The sequence below is a fragment of the Pistacia vera genome, unplaced genomic scaffold, assembly GCF_008641045.1.
Source record: "Pistacia vera cultivar Batoury unplaced genomic scaffold, PisVer_v2 Contig138, whole genome shotgun sequence".
Classification (NCBI taxonomy): Eukaryota; Viridiplantae; Streptophyta; class Magnoliopsida; order Sapindales; family Anacardiaceae; genus Pistacia; species Pistacia vera.
The window spans coordinates 819,918-844,620 of record NW_022195444.1 but is presented as its reverse complement, the minus strand read 5'-3'; the positions used below and the strand labels follow the sequence as shown (position 1 = coordinate 844,620).

At 35.3% G+C, this 24,703-nt stretch overlaps 4 protein-coding genes and 1 long non-coding RNA gene across 5 annotated transcripts; 4 read left to right on the top strand and 1 right to left on the bottom strand.

Annotated features, from left to right (window-relative positions):
* Positions 1-1,643: 1,643 nt before the first annotated feature.
* On the top strand, positions 1,644-2,802 carry LOC116122770. The gene is made up of 3 exons (XM_031408581.1): positions 1,644-1,874; positions 1,959-2,206; positions 2,306-2,802. Exons 1-3 carry the CDS (start codon positions 1,716-1,718, stop codon positions 2,694-2,696), a joined length of 798 nt encoding a protein of 265 aa, XP_031264441.1. The 5' UTR covers positions 1,644-1,715; the 3' UTR covers positions 2,697-2,802.
* A 728-nt stretch (positions 2,803-3,530) lies between these two features.
* On the top strand, positions 3,531-7,426 carry LOC116122782 (importin subunit alpha-2). Its single transcript, XM_031408596.1, has 10 exons — positions 3,531-3,858; positions 3,956-4,052; positions 4,148-4,239; positions 4,344-4,475; positions 4,588-4,773; positions 4,880-5,043; positions 5,136-5,214; positions 6,193-6,321; positions 6,780-6,907; positions 7,017-7,426. The coding sequence occupies exons 1-10, from the start codon at positions 3,655-3,657 to the stop codon at positions 7,387-7,389; spliced, it is 1,584 nt and encodes a 527-aa protein (XP_031264456.1). The 5' UTR covers positions 3,531-3,654; the 3' UTR covers positions 7,390-7,426.
* A 33-nt stretch (positions 7,427-7,459) lies between these two features.
* Positions 7,460-8,940, top strand: LOC116122783. Its single transcript, XR_004126962.1, has 2 exons — positions 7,460-7,623; positions 8,525-8,940. It is a non-coding gene; the product is annotated as an uncharacterized LOC116122783 (long non-coding RNA).
* A 9,125-nt stretch (positions 8,941-18,065) lies between these two features.
* On the top strand, positions 18,066-19,178 carry LOC116122856 (GATA transcription factor 15). Its single transcript, XM_031408660.1, has 3 exons — positions 18,066-18,415; positions 18,519-18,653; positions 18,752-19,178. Exons 1-3 carry the CDS (start codon positions 18,395-18,397, stop codon positions 19,016-19,018), a joined length of 423 nt encoding a protein of 140 aa, XP_031264520.1. The 5' UTR covers positions 18,066-18,394; the 3' UTR covers positions 19,019-19,178.
* A 4,323-nt stretch (positions 19,179-23,501) lies between these two features.
* Positions 23,502-24,437, bottom strand: LOC116122851 (leucine-rich repeat extensin-like protein 3). Its single transcript, XM_031408652.1, has one exon. It carries the CDS (start codon positions 24,185-24,187, stop codon positions 23,630-23,632), a length of 558 nt encoding a protein of 185 aa, XP_031264512.1. The 5' UTR covers positions 24,188-24,437; the 3' UTR covers positions 23,502-23,629.
* Positions 24,438-24,703: the final 266 nt, after the last annotated feature.

Sequence of the window (24,703 nt, the reverse complement as noted above, 5' to 3'; positions counted from 1 at the left end):
ACATGCTTGTGGGGTGCTGAAAGCATCTCTAAAATTCTTGCCTATAGAATAAGGTTTTGCTAATGCTGTCTTGTGTTTTAAGAAACTAAAGCTACACCAAAGCAATAATCTTTCTCATATTCTTTGATTCCAAGATAGTATAAAGCTAGCAAATGAACCAGGAGATGACCTTTGTCTAATGCATTTACCTATTACAAAAATAGACTGATAAAAAATAATCTGCCATGCATATAAGAAACCAAAAGAATATCTAACAAGAGCTATGTCATATTAGCTCCATTCTCTACCGTTGGCACTTGGCACCACATTTTGCAAATAGTAAAATAAACTGAAACAGTTGAGAGGATCGTGTAAAGCAATAAATTGATCTGAGTGGCACCATCTTTTCTGGATTCTTTTATACAAAAAACATATTTTTTAAACACCAGAAAAGTCGACTCCTGACCTGACGGTTCATCTTTTTCTGAAAGGTTCATCCGTATAGATATTTATTAATACGATCATGATCTAATTACTCAGATAAAGAATACATGTTCATATTTAACTTTAAAAAAGAAATTGTAAATGAAAGATCGAGCAAAATGCAGAGACTTCGATTTGAATTGGGTATCAATACTTTAGCCAACTTTAGAGGACGGAAATATAAGTTCACATCTTATAAGCGGTGCATACAATGGATTAACAACCACTGGGTTCTTTTTCTTTTTCCCATATATATTTTATTGTGTAAATGAAGATGATCATCAGCTCACCGCTTGGTGCCAAGATGCAAACCCACATCTAATATTCTCTCTATTTGTCAATTCTTTCGTTTGTTCTTTACTAACAACCACTCTAAAATCTTCTTTTCTGGAATTGACTCTCCAACAAATTCACTTTTTCAACTTGGGAGCGTGGATGCCTTGCATTGCCACTGTTTGGAGGCAAAAGATACCATGGTTTTAGATGAACAACAACCGTCCATCTTTTTTTTCAAATCTATGTGGGAATTTTTTGGCATGGTTAAAATCTTATCGGATGAACAAATATATCTTCTTGAACAAAAATGCTCTTTCTTTCTTAGCTTGCACACAGGAATTACAATGCAAGGAAAGAATAAAACGTGGGAGAAGTTGTGACCACACAGATATGGATTATGCATAAAGTCTGTGTGTTTCATCATGTGAAGATCTACAAGCTAGAAAATTTCTGAGTAGGCCATGAGCTTAAACTTATATGGGCTGCTTCTATGTGATAAGGGTCTTCCCACACAGATATGGATTAGGCATAAAGTCTGTGTGTTTCATCATTTAAATATTTCTTAAAAAAGTAAAAATTTTAGTTGATTAGTTTGACCATGTAATTTCAAAATATTTGATTGCTTTGGAACCTATTCCTACTAATGACTTGATTAATGTAAAAACCAAAATGTACTTTTCAGCAAAAGAAGGCAAAAGCCAATTAAACGTTCAAAGATTTGCTTATAATGAGCCATTACTCTAATGAGAAAAATAACTTAAAGCAAAAATTTTTAATAGCCAACAACTGTGTGCTTGTGTGAATACTTAAGAGTAAAGACCAGAACCTGGGAATCTTTGGCCTTTAAGCAACCTTTGCTCCAAGCGATTCTACAATTCTTTTGCTCTCTTTTTAATGCTGAAAAACTTTAACCTTCCCCATATTGTCATCTTCCTGTTGAGCTTGCATATGAATTTTATCTCTTTTGCACTCGAAAAATGCCCAAAAGTAGAGCTGTTACACATGCTGATCTTGCGCCGAGTCCTCCTGGCACAGAATTGAGTAGCAAAACTGCTGTTTTTCTCATAGTCTTGACCATTCTCTCTGGCTTATGTTGCTTTATTCTTTGTCTCATAGCCGAAGCCACTCGTTCCCAGGTGAAAATCTTTACCTATTTGTCTCATCTTTGTAGCATGAAAGTTACATGAACTGAATTACAAAATTTATTTGTATTATTGCAGATGACATGGGAGAAGACGGAGAGTGAAGGCAAAGAAAATGAATGTGTGTACAGTGGCAGCGGGAAGACGCCATTGTTGTGCGCTGCAATTGCATTTGTTGGATTAGCAGTGGCCATGGTGGTGGAACATATGTTCATGTTGATCGCAGTTAGCAAATCGCCGCCTCTGGCTTTGGTCTCTTGGGATCCTGATGTTTCTCCAGTCAAGAGTTTGACATGGCAAGCAGGCTTTTTCTTTGTTACAACTTGGTATAATTTTGTTTTGTTTTTTTTTAATATTGGTTTCAGAACATATCAGGATCTCCAAATCAAACACTAAATTTGAGTTTGTTTGGTTAATTTCATCAGGATTTGTTTTGCGGTTGCGGAGATTCTGTTGTTAATTGGGCTAAGTATAGAGTCAGGCCATTTGAAGAACTGGTCCAGACCAAGACCAAGTTGTCTAATAATCAAAGAAGGCTTGTTTTCTGCGGCTGGAATTTTTGCGTTAATGACAGTCTTCCTTGCAGCCGGTCTATACTTGACAGCATTGCGCGCACAGAAAGTATCCGAACAACACGAAAACGTGCGGCGAGAGGTTCTCGAGGTCTCTGCACTCTTTGTTTCTCCACCACGATCACCCCCCCTTACCACCATTGCAAGAGAGAATCCAGTACGCAGAGACCCCCAACTTGAACACCGCCAGGAGCCCTCTTCGGCATTTTCTTCAGCTTTTAACAAGCACTCAAATATAGTGTAATGTGTATAGCACCAAAGAAATTCATTGGGCTCCATTTTTATGCAAATAAAATAGAGAAAGAAACAAAATGTACACATTAATCAAACTGTTCTGTGCATAAATTTAATTCAGTATTCTTTAGATTTATTTATTTTTTATAAATTAAGATAACAATTAATTTTTTTTTAATTATTTCATGATTTAGTTATTTGTAACTATTTATTCCCTTATTATTATTCACACACCCAATTTAGTTCGCAACACAAACTAACTCAATCTACGTCTGAGATGAACTGCAATTAGTTATATTCTGTTAGAAAGATCCTGTAAGCTCTGGGCCCTAGATGCTGATGGCCCAATTACAAATGAACAGTCTTTTTTTTTAATATATCTTGATAAAAATAAAGAGATTTTTCTTTTTTATGGTGGAGATATCCGGACTAATTTACACACACTTTGAATAATCTTTTAGGATTTTGAAGTTAACGACCGATAAACCCACTCTTCAATGGTCTCTCTTATTAATAACTGAGAGGAATTGAGAGCCAATATCACCCCATCCAACCACATGAGGATGGTTAAAATTTATAGTAATTAAATGAAAATAATTAAGGGACTTTATTGAAATTTTAATGACCCAAATTGAATATGTGAAAAAAGTGAGAATTTTATTTAATTTAAGTAATAACACAGATTGTTGATATTTTCCCAATTAATATTTATGAAATTAAAACTAAAATAGAAAAGAATTTACTTAATTAGAAGTAATTATGGTTAAAGTAGAAACTTAATTTTTAAATTAAGAAAAATTAAGAATTATAAAAGCACTTTCTCTGACAATTCAATCCTTCCCTGTATAAATAACTCTCTCTTTTTCCCTCTCTAAACGCCTTCACAGTCACTCCAAATCCCTAGCTTTTTTTTTTCCTTTAATTACCTGTTAGGGTTTTTCAAAACTCGCAAGTTTTACCGAAGAACGATGTCGCTTAGACCGAGCGCCAGAACTGAGGTTCGCCGGAACCGTTACAAGGTTGCCGTGGACGCCGATGAAGGTAGACGAAGAAGAGAAGACAACATGGTGGAGATCCGTAAAAGCAAGCGTGAAGAAAGCTTGCTTAAGAAGCGCCGTGAAGGGCTTCAAGCAACGGCTGCTCCTCTTCCCAATCTCAACCTCCAAAACAAGGTATGATTAAGAGTTGTCATTTCGACATTTTTCGGTTAAATTAGGGTTTCAATTGCAAATTTGGAAAGTTTTTATTTGTTGATTGATTGAATTGTAGTTGGAAAGTCTGCCTTCGATGGTGGCTGGGGTTTGGTCTAACGATAACGGCCTGCAGCTCGAAGCAACTACTCAATTTCGGAAACTGCTTTCCATTGGTATTAATTTAACTTGTTAAAGCTTCGTGTTTTTTAGTTGTTTATTGGTTAATTATTTGTCATGATAATATATGTTTGGAACTTATTATTCATAGAGAGGAGTCCTCCAATTGAGGAAGTGATACAATCTGGGGTGGTTCCGCGCTTTGTTGAGTTTCTTATGAGAGAGGATTTCCCGCAACTTCAGGTCGGAGTTTTGTACAAACAATGGGTTATTTTTGGCCTAGGGTGTTAGAGGTTAGTTTTTGCCTAGAAGGATTAATGTGTATTGATATGTTGAATTTTTTGTAGTTTGAGGCTGCTTGGGCTCTTACGAACATTGCTTCTGGAACATCGGAGAATACTAAGGTGGTGATTGACCATGGTGCTGTTCCTATATTTGTGAAGCTACTTGCTTCTCCAAGCGATGATGTTCGTGAACAGGTATATATGAGAGTGCTATATATTTTGCTTGTGAAAGTTTGCTGGTATTGGAGTTGGGTGGAATTGGAGGTGTTGTATTGATGGCTTTTTTTTTTTCTTAATGATTCTGTAGGCTGTTTGGGCACTTGGAAATGTTGCTGGTGATTCACCTAGGTGCCGTGATCTTGTGCTTAGCCAAGGAGCTTTGATGCCATTGCTGGCACAATTGAATGAGAATGCAAAGCTGTCAATGCTAAGAAATGCCACGTGGACGCTATCAAACTTCTGTAGGGGCAAACCACAGCCGCCATTTGATCAGGTTGCTTTGTCGTAGGTGCATTATTTTTTATTCAATCAATTTTTCTTGAAAACCAATCTAATGTTTTTTTATTTTTATTTTTATTTTTTTGAAATTTGTTGAACAGGTGAAGCCTGCTCTTCCGGCACTTGCACAGCTTGTTCATTCAAGTGATGAAGAAGTCTTGACTGATGCCTGCTGGGCGCTCTCCTATCTTTCTGATGGTACAAATGATAAAATTCAAGCTGTGATCGAGGCAGGTGTTTGCCCACGACTCGTTGAGCTCCTCCTGTGAGTGTGACACATTTATTTATTGTATTTGATTGATTCTCTTGTTTCCATTATTTTGACATAAACTTGATAATGTAAAACACATGTTTCAGTCATCCATCTCCCTCAGTGCTCATTCCTGCCCTGCGGACAGTGGGAAATATTGTCACTGGAGACGATATGCAGACACAGGTATGAGTTTGTCAAGTACTATTGATTCTGAGTTTGCTGGTATTTTAACGTTTAAAAGAAATTCTCTGTAAACCATTCAGAACTATTTCATTTGTAAGTCCATATAATATGTTTTGTCATATGTGCTTTAATTGATACCTTTTTGGGAGCCCATGTTTGTACATGAAGAATATCAACATATCATTTTAGATGTAATTTATTGTAAAGCATAAGATGCTTAGAAGTACATGGTTCAACAATTTAAAGAGCTCAGTGATAAAGATAATTTTCTTTTAAGGAAGAGTACTCTTGAAAGTTGGTAACCTGGCTTCAATGTAACTATTTTTTTTTTTTTTTCCCTTAAATATGTGTATCGAATTTTTGTTTTAGAAATTCTAATTTATCATCTATTTCTAAAAATGTAATTTATTTAAGCTGTTACCTTTAACAAGCCTTTCTTGGAGCTCCTTTTTTCCCACGTGTGCTTCTGCATAGAGTGAGAAAAATTGAGAGATTTGAGCTTGTGAACATGTAAATGTTCTATCTTAGCATCCATACTTATATTCTTGCAACCAGGCTAAAAGGAGTACATGAACACTTTTTAGGGGTTAATATGTGCTCTCCTGCTGTGATTCTAGTGTAACTTTGTACACCTGCTGCCATTGGTCCAAAGTGGTGGACAAATCTAACCATGAATAGTTTGCTTTGAACTGAATGAAAAGAAATATAATAAGCCTAAGAAAACCAAAAAGTCACGTCGCTAAGTATAACAATGATGTAAAATGACTAACTGAAATTTTATTCAATCCTATTCAATTTCAGAATTGCTCATTTGAGATGCAGGAGAAAAATTGCTTTACAATCTTGTCATAAGCTCTTTTTCTCATGCATATACTTGTTAAATTTTTATAATAACATGCCTGCTGTGATGGCATCAGATCTTAATTTTCAATATCTTATGTTGTTTTATTGATTTTGATGGATTTTTCGTTGCTTTAGTGTATAATTCACCATGGTGCTTTGCCATGCCTTTTGAGCCTGTTGACCCATAATCATAAAAAGAGCATCAAGAAAGAAGCTTGCTGGACTATCTCAAACATTACAGCTGGAAACAGGGAACAAATTCAGGTGAGGGTTTGGGTGTTTTTAAATTGTGTGATTTTTTTAATTCTTGTAATGTCCTGGTGATTGTTATGCACAACTCAATGTATTCTTCAATGGAATAACCAGAGTTTTTTATGTTGAACTTTCCGTACGTTTGAGTTTCAAGTATGTTGGGAATGAATCTATTGCATACAATAAGTTAATATCAAGATGGATGGTTGATTTCTTTATGGCTAGTTTGACAGACATATATTGTTTTGAAGGAGGGATTTGAGGCTGTGTTACGTGAGAAAAATTTCTTGGGATTTCTATGATGTGATAAATCATGCATCTTACCAGATAGAGGTGTAATTCTAAAGGATTATACTATGTGTGCAAAAATAAATAGGCTTTTTAACTGACTTGTTAGTGGAAAAGTTAATACTTCTGGTTCTGAGAAGAAAATTCACTTCATGATTGATCTAAATTTTAAAATGATCCAGGCTGTAATTGATGCCGGTTTAATTGGCCCCCTTGTCAATCTACTTCAAAATGCTGAGTTTGAGATAAAGAAAGAGGCTGCTTGGGCGATTTCAAATGCTACCTCTGGCGGTACTCATGATCAGATCAAGTATGTTGTTTCTTCCTTTTTTTTTTTATAAACTTTCTTTTTTATCATTGTGTCGCCCTTTTTTGTGTTATAAAATCAGTTTTAAACTCCTTTTTTTTATGCATTTTAGGTACCTGGTGGCTCAGGGATGTATAAAACCACTCTGCGATCTCTTTGCATGCCCTGATCCACGAATTGTCACTGTTTGTCTAGAAGGGTTAGAGAACATTTTGAAGGTTGGGGAAGCTGAGAAGAGTATGGGTAACACTGGAGATGTCAATTACTATGCCCAATTAGTTGAGGAGGCTGAGGGTTTAGAAAAGATTGAAAATCTACAAAGTCATGACAATAATGAGATCTATGAAAAGGCAGTTAAGATTCTTGAAACTTTCTGGTTGGAAGAGGAGGATGAGGCATTACCTCCAGCTGATGGTGCTCAGTCAGGTTTCCAATTTGGAGGGAATGAGCTTCCAGTTCCATCTGGTGGATTCAACTTCAACTGAAGTTGCATATCGCAGTTTACTTCACATGCAGGAAGGAGGGTAAGCTAGATTTATGCCCTTGAATGTTTAATTTTGAGAAGCAATTGACCTCCTGTTATTTCTCCTTCAAAATATAGAAGTTACTTCTTGTTGAGTTGATTTACAAATTACAGGGATATGTAGTTTGTCGAATGGAACAGAAGTTCATGCTGGGGTTGACAAGGTATATGTCAGGTTCAAGTTGGGTCTGGTCAGGTNAAATTTTATAGGGTACCCAGAACTGGAACTGGAACTGGAACTATTGTTACAAATTTCGGTTCGGGGTACCTAGGAACCGGAACCGTCCGTTCTGGTTCTAGTTCCAAATTTCAAGGAATCGTCAGTTCTAGTTCTTTCAAAAAATACAGAGTACTCAGAATTGAACACTCCTAACTTGTATGGGTTTTAATAGGTCTCAAAGATTAATTAAGATACGCATAAACAGGTCAAAACACCCCAATCATTTAAAAAAAAAAAAAAAATTCAAAAATGTGGTCCTTGTGTTTTGTTGTAGCAGTATTGCCTGGTTTTGAGTAATGGAAAATCAAAGTGGGCTCATGAGCTCTCATTTTCACTCACTTTCAACTAATATCCGGGGGATTTTTGTTTCTTTTATCGACTTCATTAATTTTCTTGGTTCTTATATTGTTACATATTATAGATATGATCTCTGCACCCCTAAATGGCAGGCTCATGCATGGAACCTCCTCTCCTCTTAAACTGGTCATTTAGATTTGGTAATGAGATTAGGATCATCTTTTAGGTGTGGCTTTTGATTCAGGTACTTGGTGAACCAAATGCTACTCCTTTTGACTTTATTAATTAAGGAACTAACCTCGGCTCATAACTCAGATTTTTTTTTTTTTTGTTTGGACAGCCACCCCAGCCGTGTTATGTTCAATTAATTGTCAGCTAAAAAATTAAGGTTAAATAAGACAATAAATATATCTTGGTCTTANGAAGCAATTGACCTCCTGTTATTTCTCCTTCAAAAAATAGAAGTTAGTTCTTGTTGAGTTGATTTACAAATTACAGGGATATGTAGTTTGTCGAATGGAACAGAAGTTCATGCTGGGGTTGACAAGGTATATGTCAGGTTCAAGTTGGGTCTGGTCAGGTCAGGGCACCTGTACATGTATGGTTACAGGTTGGTCCAGTGTCTATTGTGGTTGAAGAGTTGCCAACGGAGGTCAGTCTATACTGCAGTGTCCAATAAAGTGAGGCCGGTTGGGTTTAATTACAGCATGAGGACGTCTGAATTTTTAGCCCTGGAAAGCTATCAGAATGAGTTGTATTAGAGATATATGTTGATGTGCAGGCAGGGACGTCCTTGAAGGGGTTGTAGTAGTCGGGGCAGTGTTTGAGTCTTCAATTTGTCCTTGGTTGTAATAGTAGATTCTATGATTCGGCATTTGTTTTTCTTACTGGTGGGTGAGTATATATAAAGTTAACCCAAAAAAACCCTCTTATTTTGGTGTATTGCAAGAAACTGGCAAGTATTTTGTCAATAGTGTGATTCTCGTGTTCTTTTAACTATTTCTCTCTCTGAGCTATGATTATTTGAGAAATTACTGTTGGTTTGTAAAAATGCAGGCGCTGAAGATTATTGGGCTGATAATTTGTTTATTTTTGGGCCAATCGGTTAAGGAAAATGATAGAGTTATTAAAGGGTGTGTACCGAATTTGTGCATCGAATGACGTAACAAAACCTTGATCGTTGATTAATATTAATTTAGAATGAATTAATGGTTAGGATTTTGTTACGTTATTTGGTGTACACTTTTCGATAACTTTAGTATTATTCATCGATTAATATTTCTAGGTTATATCTACTCAAAAGATTCTGTAATGGTACACAAGTTAAGCTAATGTGTGGAGTTTTAAATTTGCGACATTACTAGCTTAGCTATCTAGACAATGAAAAGAATTTTGTGAGGCAAAACCCATAAGGAATGTTTAATTGATGCATGCGCGTTCAAGTCAAGGCCAACTGGTTGTCAACACAATTATGTAGCATAATTAATAGTCTTTCGTGTGTAAAATACTAAAATTTATTTTGGTGTAATAAATGATATAACCTTATCTGTAACATCAAGTAAGCTGTAACTTTAGCGTTATATGGGTACAACAACAGTGCCCCGTTGGCTGCTTCTGCATGGCAAAATGCGAAAGCACGGCTGGCTCATACTAAAACCTGTCAGTAAGAAATGGCTATTATTTGGCGCACGTAAAAGTTGGTTGAACACTCACAAACTCAATTGTATGTGACGTCAATGGAAAAGATGGGGGGATTGACTTGAGTCGAACCAGCTTTTTACTCGCTTGGTTTGCGGGTCTGATGGCAAGCTTTGCTTATTCATAAATCTTGTGTTCAAGTTGTAAAAAGTGTTATTTTTTAGTGTCTTGAAGATTAATTGAGTCATGAATAAGTTGATTCCAACATTCTAATTATTAAAAATAATTATAATAATGTTATATCTACAACCTATTCTTATAAACTTTTCTCGCAACTCCAATATAGCAGTTGAGTCAGTATTATCACGTCAGCTTCACCATATTAAAGGCATAAAATGATTTTAACTAGATAAAAAAGGGTCATCTGTCCTCACGGAGGAAATGATTATTCCTTATGAAGGAATAGTCATAGTCATTCCTTTCTTAAGGAATTGTTGTTTTTCAAGGAACAATCATTCTTTTTATTGTTCCTGTAAAACTTAACACTTAACGTAAATACGTTTTGATTTTCATCAGTTTTAAAATTGATGGTCCACGTTCTTTGTTCAGTTTTCAAATGCTTCAGTTTCCAAGCGTTTGGGATTTATGGCAGCCATTAAGCATGTCATTATGAGCTTGATGGAAGCTTGGCTATGTATATTATTTTGGTCCCTAAGCTTAAGAACTCGAATATACAGAAAAATACACCATCAATAGAGTGTCTTGAGAGCTTAGAAGATCCAAAATACTGCTCGTGAGTTTGTTTCAATGGCTGGAGGTAATTCTTGATTCCTGGTTTATAGTTTAAGAATATTATATTATTTGTATTCCTGTTTAGATTACAGATAAATGTCTTACAGTTGGTATCAGAGCCATATAATACCTCTGCCTTGATGTTTTGCAAAAGAATTTTTTAAAGCTCTCTGTTCATGGCCGTTTTGAAATATTTTTTAAATCAAAGTTTGTTTTTTAGTTGTTTTTCAATGAAAATAAATGTTATAAATTATTAGGAAATTGGATTTATATCATTTCTGGTGTTTGAAACAATTATTTTGGAGTTTAAATAGTGAATTTCCACCCGGGTTTGGCTATTGGGTTGTTTTCGGGTCGGGTATCCAATTACAGATCCATTCAAAGGTTGAAGACGACTAGAGATGACATGTCATTTTTCCTTCAGATTTGAAACCGACATGTCGTTTTCTTGTCAATTTAAAAAAAAAAAAATGTGTAGATCTGGCCTTTGGGACTTGAACCCGTGATCTCATGTAAAGATATCTGCTATTGGGCAACAGGCCACTTTACATTTCTATCATGACATTCATAAAATAGAATTTATACTATTTCTAATTTTGCTCATTAAATTATTCCTATTATATTAATTTTGGTTTAATTATGAATTTTTTGGATAAGTTATTGTGCAGAATCCTAAATTAATTATGCTCATATTTATCTTTCATGAATTGATTATATCTTTCTACTTGCAATTTTTGAATGAGTATATATGATAAGACATAAATTAAATGTTGCATAATATTATAGTTTTCATTATGCATATTTTTGCTTATGAGAATATTTGTGCAAATAATAACATATTAGTATTTGATATGTAATTCGTAATATTAAGCTAGTTTTTATGAGATTTAATGTCTAGTGATCCATATAATTTTAATTAATTAGAGAATAGCCACAGCATCTTTAATTAAATAAAATTATATATTATGATATTAGGATCACATAAAGAATATTAACATTAATTGTAATTAATTATACTTATATAATAATTTTTTCCCCAGGAATTTTTATTATTTTATATTATTAATTATGATAAATATCAAGTTATCATAATTTATCCACAGGAATTATGAATTTAGTAAATAATTTGATAGTTTTATCATAAAGTTTATCATAAGAATAAAGATCTGCTTGAATTAGAAATTTAGCCCACAGGCAATTTTATGTAATTAGATTCAATTTTTTAAGCATAATTTACATTGGTAAGTATGATATTTTGTTTAGGCCTCAGTTTTAACATAAGCATGATTCTAAATTTTATGCAGTCGTACAACCTGTAAATTCTCTGATATTCGTTTTGATATCCCTGAACTTAAGGAGATAACTATAAGGTCTGGAAGGAGAGAGTTCTTTCTAATTTGGGGTGAATGGCCATAGACTATGCTATTAGAAAGACGAACCCCCAGCACTCACGTATACTAGTACTACGCGACATCACGCTTTGAACGATGGGAGCGATCTAATCGTCTCGCGTGATTTTCATTAAGACTAGAATCTCTGCTAGTATCCGTGGTTCTGTTGATCAGTAAAAGGTCAAAGACTTGCTAAAAGCCTTGATGATCAATTTGTCACTTCAGACAAGGCATAAGCAAGCACCCTGATCATAAGCTCTCATCCCTAAGCTCACCGGTGTGAGAGGTGTGCGCGACACATCGCAAATGAGGGATATTGTGGCTCAATTGAAGAATCTCGAGGTTGAATGTCGGATTCCTTCCTGGTGCACTACATCTTGAACACCTTCCGCATCAATATGGACCCTTCAAAATCTCATACAACACACATAAGGATAAATGGTCAATAAATGAACTTAGACCATGTGTGTCAAGAGGAAGGGAGACTGGTGATGGAAAATGGAGAAAGTGCAATGTTGCAACGCATGAAAGGGAAACATCAAGCCATAAGAAAGTGAAAGGTAAAATGCCTCCCCAAAGTGTATCAGAAAGACCAAGTGTTTCTTCTGTAAAAAAAGGGACACATGAAGAAGGAATGTACCAAATTTCAGAAATGGCTTGCGAACAAGTAATCCAACCTCATTGTTTGTATAAATCTAATATGGTTAATGTCAATATTAACACATGGTGGATGATCTGGATCAACAATCCACATTTCAAATTCCTTGCAGGGTTTGCAAAACCTAAGGAAGCCATGAGAAGTGAGCAAAGCATCTTATCAGGAAACAAGATGGGCTCGCATGTGGAAGCTGTAGGAACTTGCTATTTAATTTTAAGTAGTAGCTTTGTTTTATGTTAGAAAAGACCTTTTATGTTCCAAGTTTTTCTAGAAACTGATTTCATTCAAGGCTTGTACCCTTTGAATATTCCTTTAATTTTTCAGATTCATCCTTCAAATTATTTTATAAATCTGATTTTGTTGGGAATGGTACTTTGTCTGATGGTCTTTACTGCATAAATTTACAAAACAATGCCACTTATGATTCAATGCATGTTCACATTGGCACTAAAAGATGTGTTATTGAGGACTCCTCTAAATTATGGCACCGGAGATTAGGACTATCTCCATAGTAAGAATTAAAAGATTAGTAAATGAAGGAGTACTTAATACTCTGGATTTTACTGATTTTGAGACTTGTGTGACTGCATAAAGGGAAAGTAGACCAACAGTCAAAGAAAGGTGCCAATAGAATTCGGACATATTAGAGATCAACATACTGATATATGTAGTCCAGACATGCTCACATGATCAAGAATACTTCATCTCTTTTATAGATGATTACTCACGTATGCATCTCTACATGCTTCATAACAAGTACGAAGCATTAGATGCCTTTAAAATCTTTAAGCTGAAGTAGAGAAACAATGTGGTAAGCAAATTAAGATCTAAGATCAGATAGAGGTGGAGAATATTGTGGTAGATACACAGAGGATGGACAACACCTGGACCATTTGCAAAGTTTCTTCAAGATCATGATTGTTGCCCAATACACCATGCCTGGTTCACCGACCAGAATGGTGTAGCAGAAAGAAGAAATCGAACATTGTTGGACATGGTGTGGAGTATGCTTAGCAGCTCCAATCTTCCTAAATCCTTGTGGGCTGAAGGACTTAAGACAGCAGTGTATATATTGAACCGAGTTCCAACCAAGCTGTTCCTAAAACACCATTTAATTATGGAAAGGTTGGAAACCGGTTTGCGACATTGCATGTTTGGGGATGCCCTTCGAGGTGAGAATTTATAATCCACAGGAGAAAAAGCTGGACCCAAGGACCATTACTGGTATTTCATTGGATATGCTGAAAGGTCTAAATGTTACAGATTTTATTGTCCTCTCACAGCACTAGGATTGGGGAATCAAGAAATGCAAGTTTCTTGAAAATGACTTGATCAGTTGGGAGCGATCAAACCAGGAACATAGTTTCTGAGAATGATCATTCAGAATCTCAACCTTCCACCTCATTGATAAATTGGTCATTGTTTATAGCACCCCCAAGTACAAACTGGTGTTGACAACCAATCATTGAAGTTCCACAAGCTGCTAACAACATTCCGTAGATCAGTTAGTTCAAGAGTTGCCAAGAACTTTTGAACAACGAGTTGAACCACATACTTCTCCGAATATGACGGTACAACATTAAGAAGATCTACTACCAAGGAGATCAGCAATTCCAATGATTATATTGTGTATCTGCAAGAATCTGACTATAACATTGGAGCAAAAAATGATCCCGAGTTCTTTTCACAAGCCATGAGTTGCAAAGAATCAGAATTATGGTACATGCCATGAAGAAGAGATGAATTCTATGAAGAGTAACGAAGTTTGGGATCTTGTTGAGTTGCCTAATGGTGTAAAAGCCATTGGATGTAAATGGGTCTTTAAGACAAGAAGGACTCATTGGGCAACATTGAAAGATATAAGGTAAGACTCGTTGCTAAGGGATTCACTCAGAAAGAGGAATCGATTACACGGAGACTTTCTCTCCTGTATCTAAGAAAGATTCTTTGTGTGTGATTTTGGCATTAGTAGCCCATTTTGACTTAGAGTTGCAACAAATGGATGTGAAAATGGCTTCTCAATGGAGACTTAGAGGAGAAGGTTTATATAAAACAACCTGAAGGATTTTCCTCTAGTGATGGTGAGCACTTGGTTTGTAAGCTCAAGAAATCTATATACGGTCTAAAACAAGCTCCCGCCAATGGTATTTTAAATTCCATGGGGTAATTACTTCATTCGTTTTTTGTGAAAACCCAATGATCAATGTATATACCAGAAGGTTAGTGGGAGTAATATATGCTTTCTTATTTTATATGTAGATGATATTTTGCTTGCAACCAATGATAAGGGTTTGCTGCATGAGGTGAAACAATTCCTCTCTAAGATTTTGATGAAGGATATGGGTGATGCATCTTATGTCATTGGCATTAAGATCCATAGAAACAGATTTCGAGGTATTTTGGTCTATCTTAAGAAACCTATATCAATAAGGTTTTAGAGAGATTTCGAATGAAAGATTGTTCACCAAGTGTGGCTCCCATTGTGAAGGGCGATAAGTTAATTTGAACCATGCCCAAAAACGCTTTTGAAAGGGAACAAATGAAACATTCCATATGCTTCTGCTGTCGGAAGCCTGATGTATGCTCGGTCTGTATAAGGCCTGACATTGCATTATTGTTGGAATGTTGGAACGATATCAAAGTAATCCAGGTTTAGACCACTGGAGAGCTACAAAGAAAGTGATGAGGTACCTTCAAGGACCAAAAACTACATGCTTATGTATAGACAGACGACAATCTGGAAGTAATCGGTTATTCAGATTCAGACTTTGCTGGCTGTGTTGATTCACGCAAATCAACATCAGGATATGTTTTCATAATGGCTGGTGGAGCTGTATCTTGGAGAAGTGTAAAGCAGTCCTTACTGCTACTTTCACTATGGAAGCTGAGTTCGTTTCTTGTTTTGAGTACTTCACATGGTGTATGGTTAAAGGTTCCATAGCTGGACTTAAAATTATGGATTCCGTTTAAACCATTGAGAATATACTGCGATAATTCAGCTGCTGTCTTTATGGCTAAGAACAATAAAAGTGGAAGTCAAAGTAAACACATTGACATTAAGTACTTGCCAAATAAGAGCGTATTAAGGAAAAAAAGTGGTCATTGAGCACATAATACTGATTGATGATCGCTGATCCTTTGACCAAAGGCATGCCACCATTGAAATCAAGGATCATGTAGAAGAATGGGACTTCATTCCACTATGTAGTTGTATATAAATGTTTGAATAAAACTCTTATTTACTGTGATGTTTTCTCATATTCATGTGCACATTAATTTCATTTGAGAAAATTCATCTGTAGGACCAAGAATAAACATAGGTTTTATCATTAAGTAGGTTGTCATAATAAAAACTTGAGAAATCAAATGCATTATAATACATGGAAGATAATACTCATTTTATTTTGAGGACTGTCGCCATGATTCGTGTATTTGTTTCTTAATGAATAATGGTTAAAAATGTGGACCGAGTGGGAGAAGGTAAAACTTAACGTAATACGTTTTGATTTTCATCAGTTTTAAAGTTGATGGTCCACGTTATTTGTTCAGTTTTCAAATGCTTCAGTTTCCAAGCGTTTGGGTTTATGGCGCCATTAAGCATGCCATTATGCTTGATGGAAGCTTGGCTATGTATATTATTTTGGTCCCTAAGCTCAAGAACTCGAATATACAGAAAAATACACCATCAATAGAGTGTCTTAAGAGCTTAGAGATCCAAAATACTGCTCGTGAGTTTGTTTCAATGGCTGGAGGTAATTCTTGATTCCTGGTTTATAATTTAAAAAATTTATTATTTGTATTCTTGTTTAGATTACAGATAAATGTCTTACAGTTCCTTCATAAGGACCAGTCGTTTTTTATGAAAAAGAATGATCGCTTCTTATGAAGGAACAACTATTTATTTCTAGTAGTGTCTTAGTGTTTTAGGAGTTGATATGATATATCAATTTACTGTTACTAAGATTGTAAGAAAAGATCATAAGATTGAGTTGAATCTTGACCCTTGAAAAAAAAAAAAAAAAAAAAATGGGGCCAAAAGTAAAACGTTAATAAACAGTATATTACAGATTGGCTTGTCATTTGTCGTCACTTCCATTTAATTTTTAAATTTATGACAACAGTAGTGGCTGGCTGCTGCAATCTGTTTTGGTGAGAGATGGATCTAAATCCCTAAAGTTAACAAGACCATAAATTTTGACTGAGAAAAATATTAGTCAATTTATGGGAACCATGTACATTTCTTTATTCCTTATTAATTAATTACTGTAGTTTATTTTTATTTTATAATGGCATTTGTCCAATCGCCACTACTTGGAGCCCGAGTCAGAAAACTGCTTCTATTGATGGGAACCTAACTGGACAGTAACAAAAGGCCAAACCTCATACCATTTCTTTATTCACCATCATTTCTTAATTTAATCTATGGTTGGAAGATAAGAAGATGACCAGACTTTTTTTAGACTAAATACAGCTGTTGTTCTTCAAATCCTTAATAAACTAAAGCATCGGTTTTAACGAACATGTTGGGTTTATACAAAACCCCTCCTGAAAGCGCCACTTTGAAAAACGTTTTTTTGACATCTTCTGACTATCAACCTTCTTTCAAATATTGATACCATATGCGTGTCCCTGTACTTCCCTCTACATGAAGACATTAAGGCAAGCTTAATTAATGAGTTTAAAATGCTGTTCATTAACATAAACATTATATGATAGATGTATCAAATATGTGGTAACTCCGAGCGATTTATCTGACGATTAAAAAGATTTATTACCTTTATTAATTTTTTAGGTTCAAATCATTTTATGATCATTTATCATATTTATGAATTATTCTAAAATATTAAACATTTTTTAGGTTCGAACTACTTCTCCTTTTAAACTGGTTATTTAGAGTTTGATAATGAGATTAGGATCATAAAACCATCATCTTTTAGGTGTGGATTTTAATTCAGCTACTTGGTGAACCAAATGCCACTCCTTTTGACTTGATTAATTAGTCTAATTAAATAAGTAACCAACCTCGGCTCATAACTCAGATTTTGTTTTGTTTGGACAGCCACCCCAGCCGTGTTATGTTCAATTAATTGTCAGCTAAAAAATTAAGGTTAAATAAGACAATAAATATATCTTGGTCTTAATTTAATGTAAAAATTAAATGAAACCCATTTTGACTTTTTTCTTTTGCCCCCTATTTTCACCCTTCTCAACCTCATCACTAAATTTGTGAGAGACATTTTCATTTTAGACTTCCTCCAATATCATGAAGGGTAGGTCCAACCTTAGTTGACTTATCAGACGGTCCATACTGCAAACATCAGCATCTCATCAAGACTTATTTATTACTATTTAAAAAAGAATAAAAAAGTGAAATTAGGAGGCAAAACAAAACCCATTAAAATGGCGCCATTTTTTGTAGATTTTCAGAGCGGTTTGTTTTTTTATTTTTCTTAGGGGGTTTTGGGTTTTGGCGGGTTACAATTGCTGTGCGTTTTGGGCTATAGGCGGGCGACTCGACTCTATTTTATGAAAAAGTTTTAAAGTGAAGAGGGGCATTTCGTCATTTCACTACCTCAAAGCTAGGGTTTCGCGTCCCATATATAAACCAGTGGTTTTTCAGATCTGCCTTCGTGCGGTCTGGTCTCTGCGTGTGTCGGTTCAATTCTTCATTTCGTTTTCTCTCTCTCTCTCTCTCTCTCTCTTTCTCTCAGTCCCGCACTATTCACTCTCGTTAACCCCTCAAATTATTCCCACTTCATTTCAATCATTCCCTCTTAGCAAATCATTAGCTAGATCTCTTCTATTTCTCGTTAATCATTAAGCTTTTGTTGAGTGTCACTACCACCTCCAGTTGTTTTTTTTTTTTCTTTAGCTCAAGTGAATCAAGATTTGGTTCTGGTTCAATTCCCACGTGCGTTTTCGAGTTTTACCTTCCGGGTCTGTGTTGGATCTTTTAAACAGGGTGGCAAAAATGTTGGATCCGAGTGAGAAAGTGAGTGATCATTTATTTCTATCTTTGTATCTTCACTTTTGAGTTTTGAATCAGTCATTCGAATCATAGCTGATCGCTTTGTGTTGCGGGTTTTTGAATGCAGGGATCAGAGTGTGATGATGTGAACAGAAAGATTTCATCAGAAGAAAGTAATCAAGCGAACGAGAGCAAGAAGACCTGTGCCGATTGTGGGACCTCGAAGACGCCTCTATGGAGAGGCGGGCCAGCCGGGCCCAAGGTAAAAATATACACTGATTTAATCAAACTCAAAGCTTGATTTTAATCAGTCCACGTTTGATCTGAGATTAATGGTGTGGATAATGTCTGGTTTTGCAGTCACTTTGTAACGCATGTGGGATCAGAAGCAGGAAGAAGAGAAGGGCAGTTTTGGGAATAACAAAAGAAGACAAAAAGACGACCAAAAAGGGCAACAACAATAACAAGCAGCAACTCGGAGAGAGTTTGAAACAGAGATTGTACGCATTGGGAAGAGAAGTTTTGATGCAAAGATCAACGGTTGAGAAGCAACGAAAGAAGTTGGGAGAAGAAGAACAAGCGGCTGTGTTATTAATGGCTCTATCTTATGGCTCTGTTTATGCTTAATAATTTAGTATTATTAATAATAATTAATTATTATTAATATTAATGTTAGGATCCAAGTATGTCACATGACCAAATTATCCTGTGATAATTTTTGTTTAGGGTTTTTTTTTTTTTTGTTTTTGGGTTTTTAACTAACTGTATTTTGGAAGTTGGTAGAAAAAGTGTAAGAAATGGAGATTGATTTCATTTTTCCTAACATAGTAATTGATTTAATATCACTATTATTTCATTTCTCTTTGCTATTTATATGATTGTCTGGTGGACAATTCACAATTCTCATCCAAAAATAAATTCCCATTTTCAATTCAAAAAAAACAATTATAGGGTTTATTTAATAAATAAAAAAAGGTGGAAAATTTGGAATAAAGGGTATTGCAATAAAAATGTGTATATAAAATAAAGGGACAAAATTCTAACACAATAATAATAATAATAATAATATGTTTGATAATTAATAAATTTTGTAATGAAGTAGTTAGGTAAGAGGGATGATGAGGAGTTTCAATTGAAAAATGTAATGAAATTTGATGGTGTTTTAAATGGTTTTGTTGTTAAGATGAGAGTACTTTGGATACTTGAATTGGAGGGCCATTAGAATATATTCTAAAGTTAAATGCATGGGGTTGGGGAGGGGGGGAAAAGGAAAACATGAAAGGCAAGTTTTGAGTATATGAAAATTCAACTTTAAAGTTGACTCTTTACGTCCTTTCCCACCAAAATCCAAAAGCTCCCATTATCACTAAGGCATGTGCATTAATGTAATTTCTTGTCAATTCATTAATGAAGACGGCTCATTGATACTCTAGATATAACAAGGTTTAGACTGCTCACCAAGGGTTAGTCTCACTGTCAAGGAAATTTACTCACATCTTTGTATTCTTAGGTTCAAATCTTGGAGTCATTTACTATAATAACATTGTGGCTTACTATTTATAGGGTGTTCAATAGATTTCAGATATTAGTTAAAATACACGCAAACTAGTCCGGATAGCTCGATTACCAAAAATAAAAAAAAAATTCTAAATATAACAAAGCTTTAAAAACTAGGTTCAAATTTGAAAATCTAAAAGTAATTAAGTTGGTATCTTTACCCATAAGAGATCAACTGAATGGTAAACATTATGTAAAACTTATATGGCTAAATATTGTAGATTAACCAGCTCCTTTATGGTCGGATGGTAAACCATTGGGTTCGGCTTCTAAGTGGATGTATATTTTTTATTCGATTTATCAACAGAGTGACCATCTATTACATTTTTTACTTACTCAATTTATTAGGTGGGTTTATAAGGTATTCAATGATTATGAGATTGGACGATATTTCAATTTTAAACTATTCATAAATTTCTTAGAGAACATTTGGAGCTCATTCTCACATAAAAAGTATTGATGGGACACGAGCTAAGTATAGAAGTTTTATTGAGCACACAAGTTTACCTTTTGAAAATGAAAGGGATTTTTTTTTTTTTGAATCATATGACTTCCAAGACAATCTTTGATTTAGAAAACCCGATATTAAGTGAAGACAAAATTGTGTATTTATTTGTCCGAATTAATAAGCTTGTCTCTTAACATTCAATTATTGACCTAAATCACCGACATATATTGACAAAGAAACTTAAACGCAAAGCTTGACTAGCATATAGTATTTGTTTTCGGCTTTATTCGTCGAAGGATGTGGCAAACTCTTCACCTTATATCTTCGTGAAGTCGTTACATCACACTGTAATGTTATAAGCCTACTCTGATACCAATTGTATTGATCGGGATCTACTTATACGGATTTAAATTGAGTTTCATAGCTATCTCCAATGCTACAAACATCTTTAAATACAAGTATGGGAGGATTCACTTTGGTTCAAAAGCTCTCATTATTACTCCTTTATCATGCTTTGCCTCTTCCAAAACTTTTCACCAAAAGGGACCATAATGGACAATCGCCCTTTTTCATATGATTGGTCATTTCGATCTAAGATCTTATCTTCATTAAGTACACACCCTTAAAAGTAGAGTTGAGTTGGATTCACTATCATAGTTTTGGGCTTCGATCTTGTAGGCCCAGCCCATTAAAGTGAGATTAAGCCCATGATACCTCGAAGCCGGTCTTTATACCAAAATGTCCAAGAAAATAAGTTACAAAACGTGATTCCCATGTTCGGCTTGTGAAATCAAATGGCCCACAAGAAGCAGAGCCTCTGGAGAACGTTGGACCTGGACTATTTACAATCTTGTGGGCATGGGCCAATAAGGGCCCTGCAACTCTTCACAACAAGACAAGCCAGGCAAGATTGAGAAAAGCCCCACCACAACCATGGGATTGCCTCTTCATTAATCACCTTATAATTTTCATCATCTAAATTCTTTGAAGCATATTTTTTTTTTTTTAAGGTATTCGAGCTATCCAAGAGCACATTGGAGCCTACCTAATTCTCAGTGTCACGGAACACTCTACAAGCCTAATTGTATAAATGTAGTAGATATCTCTTATGTGACTTGAATATATGACCTTCTGGGTATAGCTAACCCCAGTAACTAAAGGATATGTCATTCGACCAGAGGTTTTAAGCATAATTTTCTTTTAATCATTGATTCATTTTCAAATTTCAAATGCCATAAATGGAAGTTGGTCTAGTAGTTACTGAAGTGATATGAACAGGTGAGACTAAGGCTGAAGGGAACCAACCTACCTAATATCTCAGAGTATTTAAGCTCCTTCAAATGGGTTGATCCATGTATTAATAAATCACCATAATTGATTCAATGTACAGTGAAACGTATCTGGAAAAGTGCACCAAACAGAGTGTGCTTTGTACGATACTTTACTTGCCACATTTTAATGTTTTATTGCACGTTCAAAATTTTCATACCATTCAATCACATTCTCAGCCTCACATTTTGCATTGCTGTCTTGGGCTGGAAATTTACCATCGTAATTTGGAAAGAAATAATAACAGGGGTATTGGGCTGGACCCCCCACCCACAGAAGGACGTGCCCTCCAGCTAATTGTTTTGTCCCCATAACGTCTCACGAAATAAACCTTTCCTCATATTAAAAAAAATATATATTTTGTCCCCACTTTATCATCCACCCTGTTATTTTCAATTATCCTATATTTAATTTATTTATTTATTATACCAATTAAAAAATGCGCCACCAATTTTATTTGACTTTATATCCATCACAAAATTTATTAATTTTGTTTTTTTAGTAAAAATACTTTAAATAAATTTTAACTTGGTTAAAAGAATAGAAAAATAATATAGTTATCGAAATAAGTACATCAAACTCATACATAAAGTCATATAATTTTAATTATTAATTAATTATAAATTAATATTAATTAACAATTAAGATTTTATTACGTTATTGTATAAATTTAATAGCATTATCAAAAGAATATACGTACAAACTTAGAAACGTTTGATTTTCTTGTTACAGTTTCTAGAATGGAGAGAATAATTCTGAAGGTATAGCCAATCAGAAACAGGTGTCAGTCCACAAACTCAGGCTTCCAGATTCTTCTGGCGCAGTGAAGGTTTGTGATTGGCTGAAGTAATCTAGTTAAAGGGAACCTTGAAGTACTTGATCTTTTACCATCCTCATTCCCTTCACGCTCCCCAATAATTAGATAACGTACACGTATACACACTGTTTTTATTATTTATTTATATAAAAACAATTGACAAAAAATAAAGGTATAATTAATTTATGTGAAGAGGGGCGGCTAGGGGTGGTTAACGGGCCGAGCCTACTCGGCTCAAGTCTGGCTCGTTAATGGTTTGACTCGTTATATAACGAGTCGACTCGATTTGTAAGCCAGAACGAGTCGAGTTTGAGCCATACCCGACTCAGTTCGTTAGGCTCGCAAACCGAGCTTAGCTAAAAAAATTTGATTTTTTTCTAAAAAAATTGAATTTTTAAGAGTCCACTCGAACTCGACTTGATAAGCCAACTCGTGAGTTGACTCGATATATCTTAAACTCTTTCTCGAGTCGAGTCGAGTCGCAAATTTTATAACTCGACTCGATTAATTTTCTTCTCTCACAAACTGAACACGTTAAGCCAAAAACTCAGCTCGATTCGGCTCGTTAACACCCCCGCGGCGGCCCATCAGCCACATGGGAGCGGAAGAAGCAGATCATCGGAGGAAATAAATAATTAATTAAATTTAATGCTGGTTAACAACCAACTAAATCAAGTGATTAGCTAGAGCTTAGTGATGTGACCAAAATGAGTTATTTGATTATTATTATTAACACTAATAATGGAATGAAAAGACGTACGTACAACTTAATTTAATTTGTTAAACAAAATTACAGATGGAGAAAAAGAGAGAGATTACTTCGCTTCACTCTTTAATCATTTATCATGCAGCCTCCACTTGTACTCTTGATCCTCTTTTGCCCTTCTGCATTAAAGTAACTGCATTTTCCTTCAAAGCTCCCATCTTCATCTTTTTCATCATCATGAATAGTATCTTGCTTTTTTTTTTTTTTTTTTTCTGATCAAATGAAGAACCTGATCTTTTATGCTCTCTCACCTTGACAATCTCCAGATCTGCAAATCTGCCACATTATTTCCTTTGAACATGTAGCTTTAGCATTTTCCAATTAAAACAGAAAAAATAAAACAAGAGACACAACAGCAGTGTAACATAACGAGGAACACATGTTTGAGTGGGGAAGAGACAAGGCTGAGTTGACAGGAGGAGGAGGGCTATAATAGTAAAATGGGAAGTAAGGAACAATTGGGTTTGGCGGTGGCGGTGTAGGGTAATTCCTGTTGTTGGGCGGAGGGTAATATAGGCCGCCGCCGCCACCACCGCCACCACCGCTGTAGGGCGGGGGTGGTGAGACGTATGAGTAGGAGGGAGAAGGCGGTGGTGGAGAGTAGTAGGAGCTACCACCACCGCCACCAGAGCCTGGAGATGGTGGGGATGGTGGTGGTGGACAGATTGTACTGGAAGAGGGTGGCGGTTGTGACGGTGGTGGCGGTGATGGTGGCGGTGGTGAAGGTGTTTGCTGACAAGGGTTGTCACATGATGAACACATTGTGCATTGGATCTGGTACTTTGATGAAGAAGAAGTGGCAGTTGAGTTTGGCAATCGTTGTAGTATGAAGAAAAGGGAGAAAAGGAAGAGTGTCAGTTTGTGAAAAGATCTTCCCATTTTCGGAAAGATGGAAAAGACACTCCTTTGATGAGTGAAGTGTAGTTAGTTGCAGAACAAGAGCAAAGATCAAAATTTGGTGGAGATTTACAAATTAAGAGACCAAGAAATTTAAAGGCTGCTCACACAAAGAGAGAGAAATGAGTGAATGTGTTTGGTTGAGAAAGAGAGGAAGAGAAGTGACCAAATGGGTAGTGATATTGATAAAGAGGATTTGCACACTGCTCTGCTGGTGACTCTTCTTATAATTATGATTATGTTATACATACTTTACCTGATGGATTAAGAAATACTTTTAAAAGAGTTAAAAGAGACACTGAGCCTAAAATTTTCTAAAAGATCACACCGACAATTTAACTTTAACAGATTGCAGCAACTATATGAAACGGGTAATTAGGGTTTAATTTGTAAAAGAAAGAAAAAAAAGGAGCAGTGAAGTTGAAGAAATTTACAGTCATTATTGTGGGGCTTGACTTGGACTCATTTGTTCACAAGTGGGGAAAGATGAAGTTGTGG

Bases quoted from the DNA above. Each gene is read 5' to 3' on its own strand.
- LOC116122770 (XM_031408581.1), top strand. From the start codon at position 1,716: ATGCCCAAAAGTAGAGCTGTTACACATGCTGATCTTGCGCCGAGTCCT. The intron at 1,875-1,958 runs GTGAAAATCTTT...GTATTATTGCAG, and splicing joins CCGAAGCCACTCGTTCCCAG to ATGACATGGGAGAAGACGGA. The intron at 2,207-2,305 runs GTATAATTTTGT...TAATTTCATCAG, and splicing joins TTTTTCTTTGTTACAACTTG to GATTTGTTTTGCGGTTGCGG.
- LOC116122782 (XM_031408596.1), top strand. From the start codon at position 3,655: ATGTCGCTTAGACCGAGCGCCAGAACTGAGGTTCGCCGGAACCGTTAC. The intron at 4,476-4,587 runs GTATATATGAGA...ATGATTCTGTAG, and splicing joins GCGATGATGTTCGTGAACAG to GCTGTTTGGGCACTTGGAAA. The intron at 4,774-4,879 runs GTTGCTTTGTCG...TTTGTTGAACAG, and splicing joins CACAGCCGCCATTTGATCAG to GTGAAGCCTGCTCTTCCGGC.
- LOC116122856 (XM_031408660.1), top strand. From the start codon at position 18,395: ATGTTGGATCCGAGTGAGAAA. The intron at 18,416-18,518 runs GTGAGTGATCAT...TTTTGAATGCAG, and splicing joins TGTTGGATCCGAGTGAGAAA to GGATCAGAGTGTGATGATGT. The intron at 18,654-18,751 runs GTAAAAATATAC...CTGGTTTTGCAG, and splicing joins GCGGGCCAGCCGGGCCCAAG to TCACTTTGTAACGCATGTGG.
- LOC116122851 (XM_031408652.1), bottom strand. From the start codon at position 24,187: ATGGGAAGATCTTTTCACAAACTGACACTCTTCCTTTTCTCCCTTTTC.